This window comes from Pristiophorus japonicus, chromosome 7, assembly GCF_044704955.1.
Source record: "Pristiophorus japonicus isolate sPriJap1 chromosome 7, sPriJap1.hap1, whole genome shotgun sequence".
In the NCBI taxonomy this organism is placed as follows: domain Eukaryota; kingdom Metazoa; phylum Chordata; class Chondrichthyes; family Pristiophoridae; genus Pristiophorus; species Pristiophorus japonicus.
In genome coordinates this window covers 205,557,811-205,576,803 of record NC_091983.1, presented here as the reverse complement: position 1 = coordinate 205,576,803, position 18,993 = coordinate 205,557,811, and the positions used below count along the sequence as shown (strand labels likewise).

The 18,993-nt window shown below is 44.6% G+C and overlaps 1 protein-coding gene across 1 annotated transcript in view; it reads right to left on the bottom strand.

Annotated features, from left to right (window-relative positions):
- The window catches only part of spdya (speedy/RINGO cell cycle regulator family member A), a 109,501-nt gene that overhangs the window by 69,329 nt on the left and 21,179 nt on the right, over positions 1–18,993 (bottom strand). The window contains exon 2 of the mRNA XM_070884556.1: positions 3,068–3,315. Within this exon, the coding sequence (XP_070740657.1) occupies positions 3,068–3,302 (235 nt within the window). The 5' untranslated portion in view covers positions 3,303–3,315. The remainder of the gene's footprint in view (positions 1–3,067; positions 3,316–18,993) is intronic.

The window sequence follows — 18,993 nt, the reverse complement described above, 5'->3', positions numbered from 1 at the left end:
AACTGTAGCAAGACTTCCCTGCTTTTATACTCCATCCTCTTTGCAATAAAAGCCAAGATTCCATTGACCTTCCTGATCACTTGCTGTAACTGCATACTATTCTCTTGTGTTTCATGCTGTACTGCAGCACTTTGCAATCTTTCTCCATTTAAATAATAACTTGCTCTTTGATTTTTTCTGCCAAAGTGCATGACCTCACACTTTCCAACATTATACTCCATCTGCCAAATTTTTGCCCTATCTATGTCCTCTTGCAGATTTTTTGTGTCCTCCTCACACATTGCTTTTCCTCTCATCTTTGTATCGTCAGCAAACTTGGCTACGTTACACTCAGTCCCTTCTTCCAAGTCATTAATATAGATTGTAAATAGTTGGGGTCCCAGCACTGATCCCTGCGGCACCCCACTAGTTACTGGTTCCCAACCAGAGAATGAACCATTTATCCCGACTCTCTCTTTTCTGTTAGTCAGCCAATCCTCTATCCATGCTAATATATTGCCCCCAACCGCGTGAACTTTTATCTTGGCAGTAACCTTTTATGTGACACCTTGTCAAATGCCTTCTGGAAGTCCAAATACACCACATACACTGGTTCCCCTTTATCCAGCCTGCTTGTTACATCCTCAAAGAATTCCAGCAAATTTGTCAAACATGACTTCCCCTTCATAAATCCATGCTGACTCTGGCCTGACCGAATTTTGCTTTTCCAAATGTCCTGCTACTGTTTCTTTAATAATGGACTCCAAAATTTTCCCAACCACAGATGTTAGGCTAACTGGTCTATAGTTTCCTGCTTTTTGTCTGCCTCCTTTTTTAAATAGGGGTATTACATTTGCAGTTTTCCAATCTGCTGCAACCTCCCCAGAATCCAGGGGATGCACATGTAATGATGACCCCTGACCTCCTGAAAGGCAGGAAATGAGCATTGCCATGCCGTTGTTATGGTCGGCGACACTTTACGGCAGAAGGTCAAAAAAATGTAACACTAAAGCCCATTTCAGATCACTCGTGGTAACGCCCATTTTCAAAAATGGAAAGTTAGGATTTTGAAAATGGGCGATAATCCAGCGATCTCAAAAACCCATTTTTACCGCCCACCCTGGAAATAACACCCATTTTTGCCCGATATGCACAAAAGTGGAAAGTCTAGCCCCAAGTCTCAAACAGAACAGGGGCACACAACACAAAAGGGTAGAGTTTCTGCTCGGTTGCACTCGCTTTTCCAGCGTAATTTGCCCAAAATTGGCCAAACCAGCGCAAAAGATCGATAAATTTAAGAGCAAGTTACGTCCAGCGATCATTTGCGCTAGTTTAAAAAACATCGTGCTGGAGCCAGCCCCGCACACAAAACTGGCCACGCCCCAGATCGAATGAATCAGCATGGTGAGTTTCCACTAATTGCACACGTTTGCACGACTTCGAGGAGGTACTTTTAAATATTAAAGATTATTTAATTTACTGAAAAACCGACTACTGTATACAAATGAAACTAGTAAATGGCTCTTTTTAAGAACATAAGAAACAGGAACAAAGGTAGGCCATATAGATCTTCAAGCCTGCTCAGTCACTTTCCTAAACTGAAGAAGGACATTCTTGCTATTGAGGGAGTGTAGTGAAGGTTCACCAGACGATTCCCAGGATGGCAGGACTGACATATGAAGACAGACTGGATCGATTAGGCTTATATTCACTGGAATTTAGAAGAATGAGCGGGGATCTCATAGAAGCATATAAAATTCTGATGGGATTGGACAGGTTAGATGCAGGAAGAATGTTCCGGATGTTGGGAAAGTACAGAACCAGGGACACAGTTTAAGGATAAGGTGTAAGCCATATAGGACCGAGATGAGGAGAAACTTTTTCACCCAGAGAGTTGTGAACCTGTGGAATTCTCTACCACAGAAAGTTGTTGAGTCCAGTTCATTGGATATATTCAAAACGGAGTTAGATGTGGCCCTTATGGTTAAAGGGATCAGGGGGTATGGAGAGAAAGCAGGAATAGGGTACTAAAGTTGCATGATCAGCCATGATCATATTGAATGGTGGTGCAGGCTCGAAGGGCCGAATGGCCTGCTCCTGTGCCTATTTGCTATGTTGCTATGTTTCACTGAGATCATAGCTGACTTTTCTACCTCAAGTCCACTATTTTGCACTATTCCCATAATCCCTTGATTCCCTTAGTGTCCAAAAATCTGTTGATCTCTGTCTTGAATATACTCAATAACTCAGCATCCACAGCCCTCTGAGGTAGAGAATTTCAAAGATTCACAACCTTCTGAGTAAAGAAATGTCTCCTCTTAAATGGCTGACCCCTTATTCGAAGACTATGACCCCATGTTCTAGACATCTCAGCTCGGGAAAACATCCTCCCTGCATCTATTCTGACAACCCCTTGAAGAATTTTAAATGTTTCAATGAGATCATCTCTCAATCATCTAAACTCTGGAGAACATTTTACTCAATCTCTCCTTATAGGACAGCCCTCTCATCCCAGGAATCAATCTAGTGAACCTTCTATGCAACCCCTCTAAGGCAAGTATAACCTACCTTGGGTAAGGAGATCAAAACTGTACGCAGTACTCCAGGTGTGGTCTCGCCAAGTTACTTAAAATCGGATTTCTCACAGATAGTGGACTAGGCACTCTCATGAAAAATGCTTATTTTTTTTAGATAAACCCATTTTCAGCTGTATTGATAAAACTGCACCAGATTACCACTCTTAAATATAATAAGGAATATCTTTTAATGCAAGAAAAAAAGTTGCACCGTAAAACGATGCCCGATTGCGGTGGTTCATGGAAAATTTTACATTCAGCGACATGCAAATGAGTTTGAGCAGAAACTTGAGCAAAAAATTCATTCAGAAAACTAACAATTTTGAGCGCAACTTGCGCTCGGCTTGTCCATTATGCCCAAAGCAGAAATTCTACCCCAAAGTGTTTAACTTTTGGCGACAGTTGAGGCACCACCTTTTCAAGCTATCTGACCAGCCTTCTGACAGAAATATATTTTATATTATATTCCTCCCTTTAGTACAATTTTTTACCTCTTTTCCTACAGTACATACCAAATAGTTTGAAGAAAGCTGCCATTTCTTGGCGCTGAATAATGAGACAAGGTCCTCTAGTATGTCTGGGCTTTGAAATTACATTAGTATTCTTTCCATGTATTTTCTGAGCTTTCTGTATGCATGGTTGTTTCAACTTTGTCCCTTTCCTTTGCTGGTTCGACCTTGATCCTACAGGTTTCATGTGGACAGTAATTGAAGGCGGAGTCTGACAGCAGAGTTGACTGTTCCTCATAACTTTCTAAAAACTAGACCATAATACAAGATTAGGAACTATTACAATCTCTGAAGGATCAATTAGCTGGTACGTTTGACTCCCAATTAATGGCTTGCGAATTTATATTCCAAAGCTATATTCTCAGTCAGGCTGCCAAATAGAGCATCACATGACACTGTCTGAATTGATTTGAATTATACCACCTGCTGGTTAATCATGAAGCAGTGTGGATAATAGTCATGGAAGGGTCTGCATGTCAATCCCAACTATGTTGATACTCGAATGCATTGTGCCACAAAGTGCTGGCACATAAGTTTGTGCTACAGTTCCCCATGTGGTGAATTCCAAATCAAGCTGCACCACTGAAAAAAGTGATGAGTTGAGACTAAGCACTAAAGTCACAAAGCAAGGGAAAATGATCTGACATGCAAATCCAGCCTGCTGTCATGCCTGTTTTTGTGACTGGCTCAATAGCAACATTAGCAAAGGAGAGACAGCATATGTGGGTGTAGAGGGACCTAAAAAATTAATTAACTACAATGTTTTTGTAGTTTGAATGATAGTATGCTATTGCTTGGTGTATAGAATATGGATGGATAGAAGTTTGACTCCCATTTCGCTCGATTCCTGATCTGCATCAGGGCAAGCAGTGAGGAACTGTGAAGCTGTGGCATCTACCACTGGCAGAGGGCAAAATTAGAGCAGAAAATCATGCCTCAGCAGCCGCTACCAGGGAATAAAAATTTAAAGGGGGAGACATTTATTCAAATATCCTATATAGTTAGAAATAATTTAAATGTTTTACAGTGGAACCTGCCAAGTCGCAGAATTGAAAGTCCCAAGAGGGAAACTAGTAATTTGACAACAACAACTTGTATTTATGTAGCACCTTTAACATAGTTAAATGTCCCAAGGCGCTTCTGGGAGCGGTATCAAACAAAATTTGACACTGAGCCACATAAGAAGATATTAGGACAGGTGGCCAAAAGCTTGGTCAATGAGGTAGATTTTAAGGAGTGTCTTAAAAGAGCAAAGAAAGATAGAGAGACGGAGAGGTTTAGGGAGGGAATTCCAGAGCTTAGGGCCTCCGCACCTGAAAGCACGGCCGCCAATGGTGGAGCGACTTAATTCGGGGATGCGCAAGAGGCCAGATTTGGAGGAGCGCAGATATCTCAGAAGGTGGTCAGGCTGGAGGAGGTTACAGAGATAGTGAGGCCATGGAGGGATTTGAAAATAAGGATGAGAATTTTAAAATCAAGGAGTTTCTCAACCGGAAGCCAATGTAGGTCAGCAAGCACAGGGGTGCCAACAGTGATAATAATATTACTCCTCATCATCATAGGCAGTCCCTCGAAGCGAGGATGACTTTCTTCCACACCAAAAAGGGATGAGTTCACAGGTGTTTGAATGAAAGAACTAATATTCTAGGTCCCAAACTACATCTTGAAGGGTGGAAGGTGCCTATGCGTGGATTTTTTTATCGTGTGGTGGCCGTTGCACACCAGCCATCACATGGGCTTGACAGAGCTAGGTCTTGGTCTAGTGGCAAGGATTACCCAAGATGACTGGATACCAGCTCTGCTGCACGGACCTAGTGCGCACACATAGCAGTGTGGGCTGGCCCGTGTTGCCCTTGGGCCCTCACCTCTTCTGGGCCCCAAAACTCACGCCTCTCCTGGGACCCGATCACATCCCTCTACAAACTCCTTCGCCCCTCCTGCTGTGCCTGCCTGCACTGCAATCAGCGACCTGACTTCGCAGCCGTCGCACTTCTGCAGCAGCACGCGCTGCTCCCTCCAATGGCCCTGGCCTGCTGATGGTTTTGCAGGCTGGGACCGTGCCGATTTCCGGTCTGGCACGTCGAGTAAACCCCCTCTACACTGTACCATCAAACACTCCCAGGGCAGGTACAGCACGGGTTAGATACAGAGTAAACAGTGACTACAATAATACTTAGAACATAAGAACATAAGAAATAGGAACAGGAGTAGGCCATATGGCCCCTCGAGCCTGCTCCGCCATTCAATAAGATCATAACTGATCTCATCATGGACTCAGCTCTACTTCCCTGCCTGCTCCCCATAACCCTTATCAAATAAGATACCATCTATTTCGGTCTTAAATTTATTCAATGTCCCAGCTTCCACAGCTCTCTGAGGCAGCAAATTCCACAGATTCATAACCCTCCGAGAGGAAATTTCTCCTCATCTCTGTTTTAAATGGGCAGCTCCTTATTCTAAGATCATGCCCTCTAGTTCGAGTCTTCCCCACCAATGGAAACATCCTCTCTGCATCCACCCTATCAAGCCTCCTCATAATGTTATACGTCTCGATAAGATCGCCTCTCATTCTTCTCAAGTCCAATGAGTAGAGGCCCAACCTACTCAACCTTTCCTCATAAGTCAACCCCCTCATCCCCGGAATCAACCTAGTGAACCTTCTCTGAACTGCCTCCAAAGCAAGTATATCCTTTTGTAAATATAGAAACCAAAACTGCACACAATATTCCAAGTGTGACCACACTAATACCTTATATAGCTGTAATAAGACTTCCCCGCTTTTATACTCCATCCCCTTTGCAATAAAGGCCAAGTTACCATTGGTCTTCCTGATCACTTGCTGTACCTGCATACTATCTGTCATATATGTATACTCTGTACATACTATACTGGTACCACTAGAGGGTGAAACTGTGGGAGTCCCAGGCAGGAGCTGTATAAAAGGCTGGTCACCACATTGCTGCCTTGCTCTGAGTTAGAATAAAGAGACTAAGGTCACAGCAGTTCAAGCATAGTACTAGGCCTCATGGAGTTATTCTACAGATAAGCAGGGACATATTAACTGGCGACGAGAACAGATCATGGACTTACACGCAGAAATGGCTGCCGTTGGTAGTTTAGAAAAGTTTACAGAGGGTAAAGCCTTTACTCGGGTTTTGCTGGCCAGGTATCGCTTCTACACACACCGCCGCACCGAGGACCAGGATTTAGAAGAATATGTCACAGATCTATGAAGGCCACGGAACCGTGCAAATTTGGCGAACTCCTCAACGATGTGTTGCGGGACGTTTTCGCAACGGGATGGGATGTGAAGTGGACCATCACCATAAGCCAGGCGTTCACGGCCTCAACGTTGAGATTCTCCCAGAATTAAAACTCACTGGCAAGTACTGTGCAGAAAATAATTGTTGATCAAAGAATTAGTCCGACTCAGAATCCGCCAAGGGGTATAAATGTGAATCGTTTAAAATGCCGGCGTTGCGGGGCTAACCATCGGACCTGTCTGTGTCGATTCAGACACTATGTGTGCAAAGACTGCGGCCAAAAGGGCCACGCACAACGAATGTGCATAAGAACTGCGACTCAAAACGTGGCAGATGAGTCGGCAGGAGGTTTCCAATCCTGCAAGGATCATACTGTACAAGCTAAAGAGGTGACTCAGTTCGAGGAAGCAGTGCATGGGGTGCACACCTTCACTACCAAACGTCCCCCCATAATGATGAAAGTCAAGATAAATGGCATTCCTGTTTCCATGGTGTTGGACATGGGAGCGAGTCAGTCACTTATGAGCCAGAAGGCACTTGAGAGGCTGTGCGGCAACAAAGAACAAAGACCCAAGCTGAGCCCGATTCAGACAAAGCTGTGCACTTACACCAAGGAACTGATCCCAGTTATAGGCAGTGCGAAGGTAAAGATATCCTATGATGGAGAGATAAACGAATTGCCACTGTGGGTTGTACCAGGCGACGGGTCAACGCTGCTTGGCAAAAGCTGAATGGGGAAGATTCGGTGGAACTGTCAGAGCAATACCTTCAGTGTACGATGCTTCCTGTGCACAAATGCTGAGCAAGTTCCCATCCCTATTTTATCCAGGCATCGGCAACTTCACAAGCGCCAAAGTGCAGATCCACTTGGTCCCCGAGGCACAGCCTGTTCATCACAAGGTTCGAGCGGTCCCTTACATGAAGAGGGAGAAAGTGGAGATCGAATTGGACAGACGTCAACGCAAGGGAATCATATCACCAGTCGAATTCAACGAGTGGGCCAGCCCGATTGTTCCAGTACTTAAGAGCGATGGCATGGTCAGAATCTGCGACGACTACAAGGTAACGATCAACCGAGTTTCATTACAGGACCAGTATCCGCTACCCAAAGCCGATGATCTCTTTGCAACATTAGCAAGGGGAAAGGCATTTCCCAAGCTGGATCTAACCTCCGCTTACATGACCAAGTAACGTGCATTAACACAAACAAGGGACTGTTATTGTATCACAGGTGCCAGTGCGGGATCCGCTCGGCTGCAGCCATCTTCCAAAGGAACATGGAGAGTCTGTTGAAATCGGTTCCACGCACCATTGTATTTCAGGATGACATCCTAATCACTGGTCGCGACACCACCGAACACCTGCATGACCTGCAAGAGGTTTTAAGTTGACTAAACAGAGTCGGACTCCGGCTGAAAAGATCCAAGTGTGTCTTCCTGGCGCCAGAGGTAGAATTCCTGGGGAGGAGGATTGCGGCAGATGACATCAGGCCCACGGATTCGAAAACAGAGGCCACCAAGAATGCACCCGGACCACGAAATGTAACGGAGTTGCGCTTGCTCCTGGGACTCCTCAACTATTTCGGTAACTTTCTTCCAGGGTTGAGCACCTTGCTCGAACCGTTGCACAAGTTGCTACGCAAGAAAGACTACTGCGTTTGGGGTCAAAATCAAGAGGCCGCCTTCAAAAAGGCCAGAAACTTGCTGTGTTCGAACAAGTTGCTTGTATTGTATGACAGGTAAACATCTAGTTTTAGCATGTGACGTGTCGTTGTACGGTGTCGGGTGTGTTTTACAGCAAGCAAATGTAGCAGGCAACTCCAACCGGTTGCATATGCGTTTAGAATCTATCCAAGGCCGAAAGAGCCTACAGTATGGTCGAGAAGGAGGTTTTGGCCTGTGTCTATGGGGTAAAAAAAATGCTCCATTTTGGGATGTTTTATGATGTTGAGGGCCCAATATAAATACAAGTTGTTTGAGGAACTGCAAATCCACCTGACACCAATAAACCCTATTAAAATGAATATTTATGGCTTTGGCATAAAGTCATGTACTGTCATATGCGAGCAGCAGGGAGTCCGGGGACGTCGGAGGCCTACAAAAGGCCCAACGCATCGGAGAGGCAGGAGTGCGAGCAGCAGGGCTCCGGGGACGTTGAAGGCCTACAAAAGGCCCAACACGTCGGAGAGGCCAGCTGGTGCAGTTGCAGGGAGAGAAGGCAAAAAAGTAGAAAGAAATCGAAAGGTGATGTCACAGCCAAGGGGGTAAGTGATTGGTAAGTAGTTTTTCTTTTCCTTTTCTTTTATCAGTCAGTAACCTTTTAATATTATTGTTGCCAAATTAAGTTTATCTAGGGATTAAGTCATGGCAGGAGAGCTCGGACATATGTTATGCTCCTCCTGTACTATGTGGGAAGTCAGGGATGCTTTCAGTGTCCCTGACGATTACGTGTGCGGGAAGTGTATCCGGCTGCAGCTCCGGACGGACCGCATTGCGGCGCTGGAGCTGCAGGTGGATTCACTCTGGAGCATGCACGATGCTGAGAATGACGTGAATAGCACGTTTAGTGAGTTGGTCTTACCACAGTCAGATAGGGAATGGGTGACCAACAGGAAGAGCAGTGCAAGGAAGGTAGTGCAGGGGTCCCCTGCGGTCTTCTGCCTGCAAAACAGATACATCGCTTTGGGTACTGTTGAGGTGGATGACTCATCAGGGGAGGGCAGCAGCAGCCAAGTTCATGGCACCATGGGTGGCTCTGCTGCACAGGAGGGCAGAAAAAAGAGTGGGAGAGCTATAGTGATAGGGGATTCAATTGTAAAGGGAATAGATAGACGTTTCTGCAGCCGCAACCGAAACTCCAGGATGGTATGTTGCCTCCCGGAGCGGGTGCAGAGCATTCTGAAAAGGGAGGGTGAACAGCCAGTTGTCGTGGTGCATATAGGTACAAATGATATAGGTAAAAAAAAGGGATGAGGTCTGACAAGGCGAATTTAGGGAGTTTGGAGCTAAATTAAAAAGTAGGACCTCAAAAGTCATAATCTCAGGATTGCTACCAGTGCCACGTGCTAGTCAGAGTAGGAATCGCAGGATAGCTCAGATGAATACGTGGCTTGAGGAGTGGTGCAGCAGCGAGGTATTCAAACTCCTTGGACATTAGAAACGGTTCTGGGAGAGGTGGGACCAGTACAAACCGGATGGTTTGCACCTGGGCAGGACCGGAACCAGTGTCCTCGGGGGAGTGTTTGCTAGTGCTGTTGGGGAGGAGTTAAACTAATATGGCAGGGGAATGGGAACCTATTCAGGGAAACAGAGGGAAGTTGAATGGGGGCAGAAGCAAAAGATAGAAAGAAAAAAAGTAAAAGTGGAGGGCAGAGAAACCTAAGGCAAAAAGCATAAAGGGCCACATTACAGCAAAACTCTAAAGGGGCAAAGTGTGTTAGAAAGACAAGCCTGAAGGCTCTGTGCCTCACTGCGAGGAGTATTCGGAATAAGGTGGACGAATTAACTGCGCAGATAGCAGTTAACGGGTATGATGTAATTGGCATCACGGAGAAATGGCTCCAGGGTGACCAAGGCTGTAAACTCAACATCCAGGGGTATTCAATATTTAGGAAGGATAGACAGAAAGGAAAAGGAGGCAGGGTAGCATTGCTGGTTAAGGAGGAAATTAATGCAATAGTAAGAAAGGACACTAACTTGGATGATGTTGAATCGATATGGGTGGAGCTACGGAGTACCAAGGGGCAGAAAACGCTAGTGGGAATTGTGTACAGACTACCAAACAGTAGTAGTAAGATTGGGGACAGCATCAAAGAAGAAATTAGGGATGCATGCAATAAAGGTACAGCAGTTATCATCGGTGACTTTAATCTACATATTGATTGGGCTAACAAAACTGGTAGCAATGCGGTGGAGGAGGATTTCCTGGAGTGTATTAGGGATGGTTTTCTAGACTAATATGTCGAGGAACCAACCAGGGAGCTGGCCATCCTAGACTGGGTGATGTGTAATGAGAAAGGACTAATTAGCAATCTTGTTGTGCGAGACCCCTTGGGGAAGAATGACCATAATATGGTAGAATGCTTTATTAGGATGGAGAGTGACACCGTTAATTCAGAAACTAGAGTCCTGAACTTAAGGAAAGGTAACTTCGATGGTTTGAGGCATTAATTGGCTAGAATAGACTGGCAAATGATACTTAAAGGGTTGACGGTGGATAGGCAATGGCAAACATTTAAAGATCACATGGATGAACTCCAGCAACTGTACATCCCTGACTGGAGTAAAAATAAAACGGGGAAGGTGGCTCAACTGTGGCTAACAAGGGAAATTAAGGATAGTGTTAAATCCAAGGAAGAGTCATATAAATTGCCCAGAAAAAACAGCAGACCTGAGGACTGGGAGAAATTTAGAATTCAGCAGAGGAGGACAATGGGTTTAATTAAGAGGAGGAAAATAGAGTATGAGAAGAAGCTTGCCTTTAACATAAAAACTTACTGCAAAAGCTTCTATAGATATGTGAAGAGAAAAAGATTAGTTAAGACAAACGTAGGTCCCTTGCAGTCGGATTCAGGTGAATTTATAATGGGGAACCAAAAAATGGCAGACCAACTGAACAAATACTTTGATTCTGTCTTCACGAAGGAAGACACAAATAACCTTCCGGAAGTACTAGGGGACCGAGCGTCTAGTGAGAAGGAGAAACTGAAGGATATCCTTATTAGGTGGGAAACTGTGTTAGGGAAATTGATAGGATTGAAGGCCGATAAATCCCCAGGGCCTGATAGTCTGCATCCCAGAGTACTTAAGGAAGTGGCCCTAGAAATAGTGGATGCATTGGTGATCATTTTAAGGCCACTTCCTTAAATGACCTCCTCCAGTTTTTGGTGATCATTTTCCAACAGTCTATCGACTCGGGATCAGTTCCTATGGACTGGCGGGTAGCTAATGTAACACTACTTTTTTTTAAATGGAGGGAGAGAGAAAGCGGGTAATTATAGACCGGTTAGCCTGACATCAGTGGTGGGGAAAATGTTGGAATCAATTATTAAGGATGAAATAGCAGCGCATTTGGAAAGCAGTGGCAGGATCAGTCCAAGTCAGCTTGGATTTATGAAGGGGAAATCATGCTTGACAAATCTTCTGGAATTTTTTTGAGGATGTAACCAATAGAGTGGACAAGGGAGAACCAGTGGATGTGGTGTATTTGGACTTTCAAAAGGCCTTTGACAAGTCCCACACAAGAGATTGGTGTGCAAAATCAAAGCACATGGTATTTGGGATAATATACTGACATGGATAGAGAACTGGTTGGCAGACAGGAAGCAGAGAGTTGGGATAAACGGGTCCTTTTCAGAATGGTAGGCAGTGACTAGTGGAGTGCCGCAGGGCTCAGTGCTGGGACCCCAGCTCTTTACAATATACATCAATGATTTGGATGAAGGAATTGAGTATAATATCTCCAAGTTTGCAGATGACTCGAAACTGGGTGGCGGTGTGAGCTGTGAGGGGGACGCTAAGAGGCTGCAGGGTGACTTAGACAGGTTAGGTGAGTGGGCAAATGCATGGCAGCTGCAGTATAATGTGGATAAATGTGAGGTTATCCACTTTGGGGGCAAAAACGCAACGACAGAATATTATCTGAATGGTGGCAAGAAAAGGGGAGGTGCAACGAGACCGGGATGTCATGGTTCATCAATCATTGAAAGTTGACATACAGGTACAGCAGGCGGTAAAGAAGGCAAATGGTATGTTGGCCTTCATAGCTAGGGGATTTGAGTATAGGAGCAGTGATGTCTTACTGCAGTTGTACAGGGCCTTGGTGAGACCTCACCTGGATTATTGTGTTCAGTTTTGGTCTCTTAATCTGAGGAAAGACATTCTTGCTATTGAGGGAGTGCAGCGAAGGTTCACCAGAATGATTCCTGGGATGGCTGGACTGATATATGAGGAGAGACTGGATCAACTGGGCCTTTATACATTGGAGTTTAGAAGAATGAGAGGGGATCTCACAGAAACATACAAGATTCTGACGGGACAGGACAGGTTAGATCGAGTAGATTGTTCCCGATGTTGGGGAAGTCTAGAACCAGGGGACACAGTCTTAGGATAAGGGGTTAGCCATTTAGGACTGAGATGATGAGAAACTTCTTCACTCAAGAGAGTTGTTAACCTATGGCATTCCCTACCGCAGAGAGTTGCTGATGCCAGTTCATTGGATATATTCAAGAGGGAGTTAGATATGGACCTTATGGCTAAGGGGATCAAGGGGTATGGAGAGAAAGCAGGAAAGGGGTACTGAGGGAACGATCAGCCATGATCTTATCGAATGGTGGTGCAGGCTCGAAGGGCCGAATGGCCTATTCCTGCACCTATTTTCTATGTTCTACCACAGAAAGTAGTTGAGGCCAATTCACTAAATATATTCAAAAGGGAGTTAGATGAAGTCCTTACTACTCGGGGGATCAAGGGTTATGGCGAGAAAGCAGGAAGGGGGTACTGAAGTTTCATGTTCAGCCATGAACTCATTGAATGGCGGTGCAGGCTAGAGGCTGAATGGCCTGCTCCTGCACCTATTTTCTATGTTTCTATGTTTCTATGTAATTCTTCAGTAGCATCATGTACTTCATTCTGCAAAGCACATTTAATTTATGTTCACCAGACTGATTCTCGGGTTGACAGGACTGACATATGAAGAAAGACTGGATCAACTAGGCTTATATTCAATGGAATTTAGAAGAATGAGAGGGGATCTCATAGAAACATATAAAATTCTGATGAGATTGGACAGGTTAGATGCAGGAAGAATGTTCCCGATGTTGGGGAAGTCCAGAACCAAGGGTCACAGTCTAAGGATAAGGAGTAAGCCATTTAAGACCGAGATGAGGAGAAACTTTTTCATTTGTGAGCATGTAGAATTCTCTACCACAGAGAGTTGTTGAGGCTAGTTCATTAGATATATTCAAAAAGGAGTTAGATGTGGCCCTTATGGCTAAAGAGATCAAGGGGTATGGAGAGAAAGCAGGAATGGGGTACTGAAGTGCATGATCAGCCATGATCATATTGAATGGTGGTGCAGGCTCGCAGGGCCAAATGGCCTATTCCTGTACCTATTTTCTATGTTTCTGCTTGTTTTTTATTTCATAGAATCTTACATCACAAAAGGGGGCCATTTGGCCCATTGTGCCTGTGCTGGCTCTTTGAAAGAGCTGTCCAATTTAGTCCCACACCCCAGCATTTTCCCCTTAACTCTGCACATTAGTTCTCTTCAAATACAAATCCAACTGCCTTTTGAAAGTTCTTATGGAATCTGATTCTACCATCCTTTCCGGTAGTGAAATCCAGATTATAACAACCCTCTGAAATAATTTCTCATTTCCCCTCTAGTTATTTATCCAGGAAATCTATGACCTCTGATTACTGACCCATTTGCTGGAGAAAACAGTTTCTCCCGACTTGCTCTATCAAAACCCCATATCATTTTTTATACCTTTATTAAGTCTTCGCTTAGCCTTTTCTGCTCCAAAAAGAACAATTCCAGTTTCTCCAATCTCTCATACGTAACAGAGCTTCCTCATCTCTGGTATCATCCTGGTAAACCTTCTCTGTACCCTCTCCAAGGCCTTGACATCATTCCTAAAGTGTGATGCCCAGAATAGTACACTGTATTCCAGCTGAGGCTTAATCAGAGATTTGTTTAGCATGACTTCCTTGTTTTTGTATTCAATACCCCTATTTACAAAGCCAAGTATCCCATATGCTTTCTTAACTGACTTATCAACTTGCTCTGCCACCTTCAAGGATTTATGAATATGCACCCTTAGATCCTCTTGCATCCTCCTCAAAATAGTACCATTTATATTATACTGCCTCTCCATGTTGTTTCTCCCAAAGTGCATCACTTCACACTTACCAGCATTAAATTGCATCTGTCATGTGTCTGCCCATTTCATCAGTCTGCCTATGTCTTCCTGCTCACTATTTACTATGTTGCCAAGTTTTGTATCATTCGCAAACCTCGAAATTGTACTTTCTATACCCAAGACTAGGTCATTTATACATAACAAAAAAAGTAATGGTCCTAATACCATCCCTTTAATACCATGTACTATTTTCCGACTAAGTCTGTTGTATGGTACTTTATTAAATGCCTTTTGAAAGTCATACATCTACTGCACTACCTTCAACCCTCTCTGTTACTTATTGAAGAACTGAGTCAGGTTAATCAGACACGATTTACCTTCAACAAATCAGTGTTGGCTGTACATTATTAACACATGCTTCTCCAAGTGAGAATTAATTTTGTCCTTGACAATGGTCTCTAGTAGTTTTCTCATCACTGACATTAGACTGACTGACCTGTAGCTGCCAGGTTTATCCCTCTCCCCTTTTTTGAACGGGGTGTAACATTTTCAATATTCCAGTCATCTGCCACTGCTGCAATATCCAAGGAGGATTGAAAGATTGGGGTCAGAGCTTCTACTGTCTTCATCCTTGCTTCCCTTGGAAACCTTATTAACGTTGACACCAACCTATTTAGCACCTCCTTTCTATCTATTTTTATCCTATCCAATATCTCTACTCCCCACTCCTCTACTAAAACATTAATTTCGTCCTTTTCTTTTTTGATGCAAAGTAATCATTCAGTACCTCAGTCATGCTTTGAGTCCACGAGAAGATATCCTTTTTTGTCCCTAATCGGCCGCCATTCCTTTAACTATTCTTTTACTTTTTATATGTTTATAAAAGATTTGGGGTTCCCTTTTATGTTACATAGAAACATAGAAAATAGGTGCAGGAGTAGGCCATTCGGCCCTTTGAGCCTGCACCACCATTCAATAAGATCATGGCTGATCATTCACCTCAGTACCCCTTTCCTACTTTCTCTCCATACCCCTTGATCCCTTTAGCCGTAAGGGCCATCTTTGCTAATCTTTTCTAATTCTCTCTCTCTCTGCCCATCTTGTAGCCTTTTTCAATTTCCACCTGCACTCTCTGTATTCTGCCAGATTTTCTTGCGATATAGATGTCACTGCCAAGGCTACAATTATTGTCCATTCATAGTTACCCTGAGAGTGACAGTGGCCTTCTCCTTCAACCACTAAACATTGTGCTCCCAAAATGGCATTAGGTATGGAATTCCAGAATATTGATACAGTGATAATGAAGGAATGGTAACATATGCCTAAGTGAGGATAGTATATGACTTGGAGGGGAATTTAGAGGTGATTGAGTTCATAGAATCATGGAATGCTTACAGCATGGTAGAAGGCCATTCGGTCCATTGAGTCCATACCGACTCTCAGCTAGTCCCAATCCCCTGCCCTTTCCCCGTAGCCCTGAAAATTTTTTTCCTTCAGATACTCATCCAACTCCCTTTTGAAAGATAAAATTGAGTCTGCCTCCGCCACCTTTTGAGGCAGTCCATCCCAGATCTTAACCACTCACTGTGTAAAAATTGTTTTTCTTACATCGCCTTTGGTTCTTTTGCCAATCACCTTACATCTGTGTTCTCTGGTTCTCAACCCTTCGGCCAATAGGAACAGTTTCTCTCTATCTAGTCTGTCCAAACCCCTTATCAAATCGCCTCTCAATCTTCTCTGCTCCAAGGAGAACAACCCCAACTTCTTCAGCCTATTCACGTAACTGAAGTCCTTCATCCTTGGAATTGTTCTCGTAAATCTTTACTGCATCCTCTCTAAGACATTCAAATCCTTCCTAAAGTGTGGTGCCCAGAACTGGACACAGAACTCCAGTTGGGGCCGAACCAGTATTTTATACAAGTTCGTCATAACTTCCACACTTTTGTACTCTATACCTCTCTATTTATGAAGCCCAGGATCCCATACGCCTTTTTAACTGCTTTCTCAATCTGCCCTGCCACCTTCAATGATTTATGCATACATACCCCCAGGTCTCTCTGTTCGTGCACCCCCTTTAGGATTGTACCATTTAGTTTATTTGTCCTTTCCTCATTCTTTCTACAAAAATGCATCATTTCACACTTTTCTGTGTTAAATTTCATCTGCCACTTGTTTGTCCATTTCACCAGCCTGTCTATGTCTTCTTGAAATCTATCACTCTCCTCTTCATGGTTCACTATAGTTCCAAGTTTTGTGTCATCTGCAAATTTTGAAATTGTGCACTGTGCACCCACATCCAAGTCATTAATATACATCAAGAAAAGCAGTGTCCTAGAACTGACCCTGGGGAACACCACTGTATACCTTCCTCCAGTCCGAAAAACCATTCACCAATACTCTCTGCTTCCTATCACTTAGCTAATTTCGTATCAGGGTGCCACTGTCCCTTTTATTCCATAGGCTTCAATTTTGCTGGTAAGTCCATCATGTGGTACTTTGTCGAACAGCTTTTGGAAATCCATGTATACTACGTCAACTGCATTACCCTCATCAACCCTCTTTGTTACCTTATCAAAAAATTCGATCAAGTTGGTTAAACACGATTTGCCTTTAACAAATCCGTGCTGGCTTTTCTTAATTAATCCACCCCTATCCAAGTGACTATTAATGTTGTCCCTGATTACTGTTCCTAAAAGCTTCCCCACTACTGAGGTTAAACTGCCTGTAGTCGCTGGGTTTATTTTTACGCCCTTTTTTGAACAATGGTATAACATTTGCAATTCTCCAGTCCTCTGGCATCACCCCATACCTATGGAGGATTGGAATATTAAGGCCAGTACCTCCACGATTTCCTCCCTCAATTCCCTTAGCATCCTAGGATGCATCCCATCTGCTCCTGGTGATTTATCTACTTTATGTACAGCCAGCCTTTCTAATAACTCTTCTTTATCAATTTTTATGCTCTCAAGTGTCTCCACTTCCTCCTCCTTCACTATGCCTCTGGCAGCATCCGCTTCCTTGATGAAGACAGATGCAAAGTAATAATTTAGTACCTCAGCCATACCCTCTGTCTCCATATATGTCTCCTTTTTGGTCCCTAATCGGCCCCACCCCTCTTATTACCCTTTTAGTATTTATATGCCTATGGAAGACTTTTGAATTACTTTTTATGTTGGTTGCCATTCTATTCTCATACTCTCTCTTTGCCCCTCTTATTTTCTTTTTCACTTGTCCTCTGACCTTTCTATATCATCATAGGCAGTCCAAGACTTGCTTCCACTCTTAGAATGAGCCCTTAGGTGGCTGAACAGTCCAATACGAGAGGCACAGTCCCTGCCACAGGTGAGACATATAGTCGTTGAGGGTAAGGGAGGGGTGGGACAGGTTTGCCGCATGTTCTTTCCGCTGCCTGCGCTTATTTTCTGCATGCACTCGGCAATGAGACTCGAGGTGCTCAGCGCCCTCCCGAATGCACTTCCTCCATTTAGGGTGGTCTTTGGCCAGGGACATCCAGGTGTCGGTGGGGATGTTGTACTTTATCAGGGAGGCTTTGAGGGTGTCCTTGTAACATTTCCTCTGTCCACCTTTGGCTCGTTTGCCATGAAGGAGTTCCGAGTAGAGCGCTTGGCTTTGGGAGTCTCGTGTCTGGCATGCGGACGATGTGGCCTGCCCAGCAGAGCAGATCAAGTGTGGTCAGTGCTTCAATGATGGGGATGTTGGCCTGGACGAGGACACTAATGTTGGTGCATCTGTCCTCCCAGGGGATTTGTAGGATCTTGCGAAGGCATCGTTGGTGGTATTTTTCCAGTGACTTGAGGTGTCTGCTGTACATGGTCCATGTCTCTGAGCCATACAGGAGGGCGGGCATTACTACAGCCCCGTAGACCATGAGCTTGGTGGTACATTTGAGGGCCTGGTCTTCGAACACTCTTTTCCTCAGGCGGCCGAAGGCTGCGCTGGCGCACTGGAGACGGTGTTGAGTCTCCTCATCAATGTCTGCTTTTGTTAATAAAAGGTTCCCGAGGTGTGGGAAATGGTCTATGTTGTCCAGGGTCACGCCGTAAGTTTCTTGATGACTGGGGGACAGTGCTGTGCGGTGAGGACAGGCTGGTGGAGGACCTTTGCCTTACGGATGTTTAGCATAAGGCCCATGCTTTCGTACGCCTCAAGTAAATACGTCGACTATGTCCTGGAGTTCAGCCTCTGAATGTGCGCAGACGCAGGTGTCGTCCGCCTACTGTAGCTCGATGACAGAGGTTGGGGTGGTCTTGGATCTGGCCTGGAGACGGCGAAGGTTGAATAGCTTCTAACTGGTTCTGTAGTTTAGTTCCACTCCAGCAGGGAGCTTGTTGACTGTGAGGTGGAGCATGGCAGCGAGGAAGATTGAGAAGAGGGTTGAGGAGATGACGCAGCCCTGTTTGACTCCGGTCCGGATGTGGATTGGGGCTCTAATAGATCCGTTGGTAAGGATCACGGCCTGCAAGTTGTCATGCAGCAGGCGGAGGATATTGACGAACATTTGGGGGCATCCAAAATGGAGGAGGACGCTCCATAGACCCTCGCGGTTGACAGTGCGACAGCTGCAGGAAAAATGCAGGGAGCTGCACCTGCCCTTATACATGGCCTTCGACACTGTCTTTCTATATATAGCCTGATTCTCAGATGTATTTGTAACCCGACATCTGTCATACGCACTCTTTTTCTGCTTCATCATATTCTCTATCTGTTTTGTCATCCAGGGAGCTCTGACTTTAGTTGCCCTACCTTTCCCCATCGTGGGAATGTACCTCGAATGTACCCAAACT